The 8,399-nt window shown below is 42.8% G+C and overlaps 1 protein-coding gene across 1 annotated transcript in view; it reads right to left on the bottom strand.

Annotated features, from left to right (window-relative positions):
• Positions 1-8,047, bottom strand: part of INO80D (INO80 complex subunit D) — a 25,786-nt gene extending 17,739 nt beyond the window's left edge. The window contains exons 1-4 of the mRNA XM_072418712.1: positions 7,781-8,047; positions 2,840-2,926; positions 1,604-1,850; positions 140-882 (exon numbers count right to left, since the gene is read on the bottom strand). Coding sequence (XP_072274813.1) covers positions 140-882; positions 1,604-1,821 — 961 coding nt within the window. The 5' untranslated portion in view covers positions 1,822-1,850; positions 2,840-2,926; positions 7,781-8,047. The remainder of the gene's footprint in view (positions 1-139; positions 883-1,603; positions 1,851-2,839; positions 2,927-7,780) is intronic.
• Between the last annotated feature and the right edge of the window lie 352 nt (positions 8,048-8,399).

The following is an 8,399-nucleotide window of genomic DNA, read 5'->3' as shown; positions in this document are numbered from 1 at the left end:
AAATTGGTGGCCCTTACAGTGGTGACTAAATTACTACCTTTATAGACAAATCATTAGACTCACGATTGACAATAGCTGTCATAGGAGACACTAGAGCTAAAATAGAAAATTTTAATTTCATGTCAGCGTTGAGACTTACCCAAATGAGGGAACAAATCTGTCTCTAGTTGCCGTTTATGTGTGCACAGTTTCATCAGTCGCTGCAACCGACTGACACAGGAGGAATATGTTGGTAAGGCTGATGCAGTCACCTGGATTTTGTCAGATCGTGGCGGTTCTGTAGAGAGCGGTGTGGCAGAAAGAGGTCTCTTATTGGACAAATTTCTTGTTTGTGCTAATGTGTGCATTACGGGCGATGCTCCCTGTACTGGTAAGCTGGTATTCTGAGGTTGAGGTGACGTACAAGTCAAGCTCTGTGTTGGCCCAGTAGATTTCAGCGATGTTGGTACAGGTTGTACCAGCATTTGCTGCTCTTGAAGAGACAGAGGTTGCAGCTGGGAAGGTGCAGGGTGAGGGCTAAAGTGCTCTTGATGAACTTTTAAAATCTCAGACTCTTTCTGGCGCTGCCGATTCTGTGCCAACTTGCTCTGCAACTTCTTCTTTATGGATGCCCCTTTTCTAAGCTCTTCCTCTTCCTCCTCCACAGTAAAAGAATCATCCAAGTCTGTTTCCAGGTAGTGGAGGGGTAGTCTCGCCCCAGGAGGGGAAAGGGTCATCCCATCCAGTCCATTGGGCATCTTCAAGGCCAGGGTGGGCACTGTTAAGCTGAAGGCCACGGTTTCCATTTGATTCCTAGCCTTTACATCTTCCAGTGCATCATTTTTTTTCTTCCTTTCTTTTTTGGGAATAAACCCCAGTACCTGCAGGTGACTATTGCAGTACCTTTTGCATAGAAAGAGAAGAGAATTATTATTAGTCAATCAGCAAAGACAATTTTATTTATTTATGCCTGTGCTTGCTGCCTACTAAAAAAGCATGAATTACATATTGAAGCAAATGCTCTCCATATTTGCAAAGAATGCACAAGACTGTTACAGGTCTAAAACTGATGACATGTAAACTGATAACACCTAGCGTTGAACATTTTTGCCGGTGTTCAATTTGCAGAGGGTTGAAATAGGGTAAAAATACAACAATTCACAGTGAGTGTGTGTGTGTGTGTGTGTGTGTGTGTGTGTATTTTTACAGCTTCAACAGCAACATTAAAAATACACAAAGCCTACAGATAACTTGCTTTTGACAGTAAAAATTTGGCTGTGAACCAAGAAAAAGAAATGTATATACCACTGTAAATTGACCAACAGCAAATACATTAAAATGAGGGATATGTACTAGAGAAACAGAATACGAGCAGGTGTTTTACTACAAGAAGCCCAAGTATTAAACAGCAGTGTAAATCAGAGCATTGGCCAGGTGCCTTAATGAGAATTGTGGGGCCAAGAACCCCTAATACCACTTCCAAATATCCTTTGCCTTTCCTAGCATACTAGCCTATTATTATGCCATTGGGCAATTTCAGCTCTACTTTAAAACATTATTCTACATATAATGACGATGGCAGCTGGGTGCCACATCAGCTGATAATAGAGGCAGCTTGACATACCTGCGGTCTTCTGATTTAGGGATGGGGTTGGTGCAGCGCTGGCTGTTGTACTTGGCCACATATTCACATTGCTTGAAGGGGGCTGTCTTGTCCTCTAGAACATGTCGGATACAGAAGGCATAGCCATTGAGTCTCCTCTGCTTGCAGAGTTTGGGACTGTAGGAGCATAGGGGCTTATTGTCAACCTCGGAAAAGTGTATGTGTTTGCCTTCATACATCACGTGACACTGTTCCTTGTGAACATCAGCTGGAGAAAAATTCAACAGAAGAAAATAGTTAGAAATCACAGTTGGCTCTTGCCTATCCGGCTTAGTACAGAGGCCGGAAAAAAAAAATCTCCATTATAAAATGCCGAGGCAGTGCGGGCGGGTGTCTGCTGCGGTGCTCCTGCATGGTGCACATTGAGATGTCCCTGTTGCCTGCTCTCCAGGACTGTGCCAGATGTCCGCAGGTGCGGCGAGAGGATGGCTGGCCTATGTGTGTGTTGAGGTGAGTATAGTACCTTATTAATGGAATTCCGGACTATCCAGCTTTTTTGTTATCCGTCCTACCCTGCCGCCACATTAGGCTGGATAGAGTCTACTGTACTCCGTTCTGTTAAACGGTCATTAAAGAATTCCACACAAATTAAAACACACAGTAGTAACGAACTGAAGGAGTCAGTGCCTTATCACCAGTCTTTTACCAATGTGTTTGGACAGCAAACAGAATTCAGGAATGTGTCAGGAGAGAAGGCAGAAACTATAAAATAATGACTGTAGATGAAGATATAACAATCACATTGTTTTAGTGATTTAACATATGGAAAAACTGATAGAAACAAGGATTGGCTGCATCTAGAAATGATTGAGAATTTTGGTTTAGAAGTTTTCTGAGCTACCCTCATGCTGGAAAAAAAATGTACTTCTCACCCTCAGCATCCTCTATTAGAATAAAGAAAGCCCAGCAACATTCAATCTATTTTTTGCATGCCCAGGACACCTCATGAAAGTGTTTTATCACATTGGCCTGGGCTCACAGTACAACATTGCAGAGACTAGTACTAATATGTCATAATGTTCATAGTGTTATCATTTAGGACCCCCCATGACATTGTTGTCATGACTGCCTGTCTGACAACTGCAAAAAAGCTATACATGTTTATTAACTGCAGGGAGAGGGATGGCATTGGCAAAAAACTACATAAAAAACTATGGATAAATAGGGAATCCATGTTCATTCCAAAGCTTTCCTTACCCAATTTTAAGCATTATACATTTCATCGAGGTTACTGTCGAAGCATCCCCAAGTACATCTTCACGGATCTATATTCCAAGATGTCCCCTGTCAAAACATAACAGTTTATTATTAATGATTATATCATTTTTAACTGAGAACTCCACCTTCATAACATTTTGAGAAACCAGTTGCAAAATGTTCCCCTGGATTAAAAAAGAAAATTCACGCCAACCATGTGAACCTAAAGCGAATCCTAAGTCATCAATTTTCTTTTTTTTTAAAGAACAAGAAAAGAGTGAAACAACTGTAATTTTGATTTTTTTCTCCTATTTGTTATAGAGGAGGTTTACTTTAACTTCCTGTCCTGAAAGCTCAACAGAATGTGAAAAAAACATCTTTTTATAGCACTGATTGCCATGAAAAGATTTCCCCTCTATTTGGGCTCTGGTGACAACTCAGAACCTGGACTTACACAGCACTTCTAGGTGATACTGATAAGAACATTTAGTCATAAAGGGGATGAAAATAAAAATCTGACAGAAGTTTTATCCCCTCACCACACTTAGTTATTGTTTGAAAATAAAGAATCATTTTAATATTTCTGTAGCCTGTACAGGGTAAACCAACGGGCTTACCCAATGATTGCCCTATCAGCGGATTATACTTACTATTCCCAATAGCTAGGAATAATAATCCTAAAGTTCTCTTCTGTATAAAATTAAAGCCCGGTCAGTGGCTTTTATGCAGTCTGATATCATACGTGATTTTATTTTCTGGACTGAACTTCAGCATGATTTTTAATTTTTTATTGTTTTTTTTTTCATTTAATTTTTTTATTGTTTCTGCAGTTCAAACTTTGTTTTCTTGTTCATATTTTCATAGGATGTTCTCTGGATATTGACCAGGGTACTGTCTGCATGAAGTTTGTATGTTCTTCCTGAATTTGCATTGATTTCCTCCTGCATCCCAAAAAAACATTGGTAGCTTAATTGGCTTTCCTTCAAATTGGCCTTAAGCTGCATACACACGTGCAATTATTGTCGTTGGAAAGGATCTTTCACAATCCTTTCCAACTACTAAGGACTGCACAATGCATGAACGAGTGCCGTACATACATCACCGTTCTGCTCTATACAGAGGGAAGGGGGGGAAAGACGGAGCGACACCCCGCTGGGCGCTCTCCCCCTTCCCTTGCACTAGGATCATTCATCGTCCATGGATCCGCCAGGGCGATCGTTCGCTGATGGGCGCCGTACACACGCCAGATTCTTGTCGGATATCGGCCCTGAGCCGATTATCGTGCGAGAACCACTGGAGGTGTGTATGTAGCTTTAGACTTTGTTAGGCCATGACAATGGTAATGATATTAGATTGTTAGATTGTGAGCTTCTCTGAGAGACTGTTATTCTCATGACTATGGACTCTAACACACTGCAAAGGTGTCCACACTAAAAAAAAAAAAAAATTCATACCTAAATAAATGGCCATAATGACAAAGGCCTAGATATAGATTGTTGACCAAAACTTTACCAGGTTAGTCTAAACAGTAGCCTGATTCTTGTTGGCAGCAGTTGATTGGAAATAAAGTCCAAAATAAACTCCTAGCCCATAGATGTTTGGTTGTTGCAAAGTTACATTATACTAAAGACAAAAATGATATACTCGGCTACATACACACTTCAGATGATTCTCGTCCAATAACTGTCTCAGGGCCGATATCGGACGAGAATCTGCTGTGTGTACAGCCGTCTCGTGTATGACCGTCCAGTTGGATCCACAGACCACGAATAATCATAATGGAAGTGAAAGGGAGAGAACACAGAGGGGTGCCACTCCGTCATTCTCCCCCTTCCCTCTCCATGGAGCAGAACAGTTCAGTATGTACAGCACTCCTTCATGTATCGTGCAGTCTTTGTTGTTGGAAAGGATCGTGAAAGATCCTTTCCAACGACAAATATTGCATGTGTGTACCCAGCCTTACTTGGCATGCACCATATGAAGCTAAGACAGGGGCCCGGTCAGAATAGTGTCAGATGATGTAGCTGTGTAAGAGGGCTTTGTAATGCTGCCTGGATGAGCACCCGATAAAAAAGCAAAATTTGCCCTGCAGATTTTGCTATAAAAATGAAAAAAGAACAACAGGAGCACCAGTCATTTGCTTGCTTTGGAAGTAATTGTGTGTTTTAAATCAAGATATAAAACACATAATATACTAAAATAAAGAAGTTGGAGTTAACCAACGTTTTATATAATGACTTATGAGCCCAGCTCACTACCCTTCCTCCCTGATGAATAGATTGGTATCAAGGATCTGGCACAGAGAGCGTAAAGAGAATCCTCAGCCCCGTGTAAGTCACATCTTGGGGCTCAGGGAGAAGAATAAGCAAAAGGAAAATAAGCAGAAGCAACCAGCGGGATCATCACTATTGGTTTTCCCTACACAGACAAAGCACAGATTTACTTTAACGCTAAACCAGAGGCTGTAGAAATTATTGAATACAGTATTCTGCTGTACTATTCAGTCATCAGTGAAAACATGACCATGCTGCATCAGAGTCTGCAGACTAAATTGCAACACCAACTGCACAGAATTACAAATGTTATGGTGTGAAAAAGTTCATGTCACCCTTCAAATGAATTCCTCCTAGGTTGTAAGCTCTTCTCATCCTCCTGTGTCACTGTCTATATCTGTGTGTCATTTGCAACCCCTATTTAATGTACACCACTGCGTAATATGTTGGTGCTACATAAATCCTGTTTAATAATAATAAAATTACTGCAAAAGATCCGACACCTTCTAATAGTAATGCACCTTGTCAGACCCTTCCTATCCTCTGTACATTCCTATTGGCCGGTAAAGCAGACCATCCCACCGAGCCAATAAGAGACAAGAAAAAGGAGGGGGGTTTATACTGGCACAATTTGACACTTCCTGAAGTGTCAGAGCCCTTACATGTCATAACAGCAGGGGGTTTGAGCTATAATCACAAGGTTTTAAAGGCTGCTAAAGGTGTGTGACAGAACCTCTACAACAGCCTTACACCCAGTAACTCTTAAAAAACAGGTGCCAACCTACAATGGTGATCACTGCAGAATGACCGGAACTGGAAGTCAGTGAGAATAAAGCTACGTACACACGGCAGATTTTTATCGCCCGATAATCGGCATCAGCCAAATATCGGGCGAAAATCTGCCGTGTGTACAGTCGGTGTCGTCCATCGTCCGAACGACCTGCCGGATCCACGGACGATGGACGACGACCGATCCTAATGAAAGGGAAGGGGAGAGCGCGCAGCAGGGTGCCGCTCCGCCGCTCTCCCCCTCCCCTCTCCATAGAGCAGAACAGTGCTGTATGTACAGCACCGTTCATGCATCGTGTAGTCCCTTGTCGTTGGAAAGGATCGTGAAAGATCCTTTCGAACGACAAAAATTGGCAGTGTGTACGCAGCTTAACACTCCCTGCACTGTTAGTCAGTGGTAAGAATGTAATACATCGGTGCTTAGTAGGAGCATCTGCTGCCTCTCTTTGTAGTTCTCTTCATTGGCTTCCATTTCACCTTCCATTCCATTTCATTTCATTCCATTTCATTCCATTTCACCTGAATCAAACTCAAGCTCCTGTGCTTTGCCTTCACAACCCTCCACATCTCTTGTCCCACTTACCTTTCTGACCCAATAATAAAATACTCCCCCAGCCGCTCTCTCCACTCCTTTGATGACCTACTAATGACTTCCTCACTCATAACCTCATCACAAACACGGATACAAGACTTCTCTAGAGCTGCCTCAACTCTCTGGAATGGTTCTCATCGTCCTATTCGGCTTGCTCCTACTTTCTGCTTATTTAAAAGAGCGCTCAAAACCCATTTTTTCAAACTTGCCTACCAATCTTCTTCTGAAACTATCACTATTTCCCACCATTACATATCCCCCCCTCCTATAATGTGATACTTCCCCCACTTCTTAGATTGTAAGCTCTTCGGGCCAGGTGCTCTCCTCCTGTGTCACTGTCCATATCTGTCTGTCATTTGCAACCCCTATTTAATGTACAATGCTGCGTAATATGTTGGCGCTATATAAATCCTGTTTATTAATAACAACAACATACTATGCTTCCACATAAAATAACGACAAAGATAACTGGAATCAATGCTTCCTTATCTGGGAGTCAGGAATTGCTCATAACCCCCAGCCGGATTCCTAAGGTTTTACAGGTTGAGAACGGACGCTCTCATTTTCCTTATTTTACTTTTTGCTGTTCATTCTAAAACATTTATAGACAGATCCAGGCGTTATACATACAAATCTTCCTGCATGATGGAGGAGGCGTGCGCAGGATTCCGCTCATCTCAGACAACTAATCCATACCACCCTGAGCAGCAGCGCTCTTCCCCAATTTCCTGATGACACCATACACAAGTCTGCAGACAGATGTCAGAGGGGCCCTGCAGATCTGTCATTGTCAGGGTGCACCACCGGGGCAGATTGTAGGGCCACATTACCAATGGAGATTATTATTAAACAGCCAACATATAACACAGTGCTGTACAATAAACAGGGGGTCTAAATGACAGACAGTGACACAGGAGGAGGAGACCCTGCCCCGAAGAGCTTACAATCTAGTCGGTGGGGGAGGTATCACACAACAGGAGGGGGATCTTCCAGAAAATTGACATCTGAGCCCACAGCAATCATAAAAAAATCCCCCCAGCCAGCTTGGCTTTATTGGTCCAAAGATCATACAAGCCGGCTGCCATTCTAGCCCTAATGTACAGTGCTACATCATATGTTGGTGCTATATAATCCCTGTTTACTACTAATAATAATAATATTATGGGGGGTTGGATGGACAGACCCCCAGGACACATTCCTCACTTCATTCTGCAATGCTGACAGCAGACTACAATACACCTCCCCTGTGTGCTGCTTTACATCTATGACACCATAATGACTTCTTACCACAGCACAGCTCCTCATCAACCGGCTGCTCATCATCCAAAGAACGGTGGAAGGGGCTCAGTCTGCAGCAATACAATTCCCAGGCACCGACACCCGGAAAGATGAATTCTTTAATACCCAAAACAAAGGAAATGGCTCTCCGTTAGCAGAATGCAAATTGACCATTTGGTTTGCTATTCTCCTGTATTGATTTGGACTGGGACAAGCAAGCTTCCGGATCCGGTATGTCAGAGATCCGGTATGTGAGGGTTCCGTACGCCCCGCCCACAATCCCTGTGTAGTAGCCATTCGTTCCAGGAGCAGAGTGCAGGGGGTGGAGCCACGCCACCTTACACTCTACCCTTCTAGAAGGACGCCCCGCCCCTAACCCAGAATATAGAAAAAAAATTCAGATTTTATTTCCACCACCAACATGGCGGACAAATCGTCCGTAGTGCCTCAAGCAACATGGCGGCTAAGAGACAAAAATTAGACTTTTACAGGAGTAGCGTTCTTCAGAACTTATCACCCGCTTTTGTCTTACTTTCTTTCACATATCTTTTTTTAATGCCGCTCTCTGCCACAAGTAACATGGCGGTCTACTTGTGACACTTCCAATATGGCGGAGTAAATTTGGCGC

The sequence above is a fragment of the Pyxicephalus adspersus genome, chromosome 7 (assembly GCF_032062135.1).
Source record: "Pyxicephalus adspersus chromosome 7, UCB_Pads_2.0, whole genome shotgun sequence".
Classification (NCBI taxonomy): Eukaryota; Metazoa; Chordata; class Amphibia; order Anura; family Pyxicephalidae; genus Pyxicephalus; species Pyxicephalus adspersus.
Note: the sequence above shows the minus strand (reverse complement) of the source record. Positions and strands in the feature narration are given on the sequence as shown.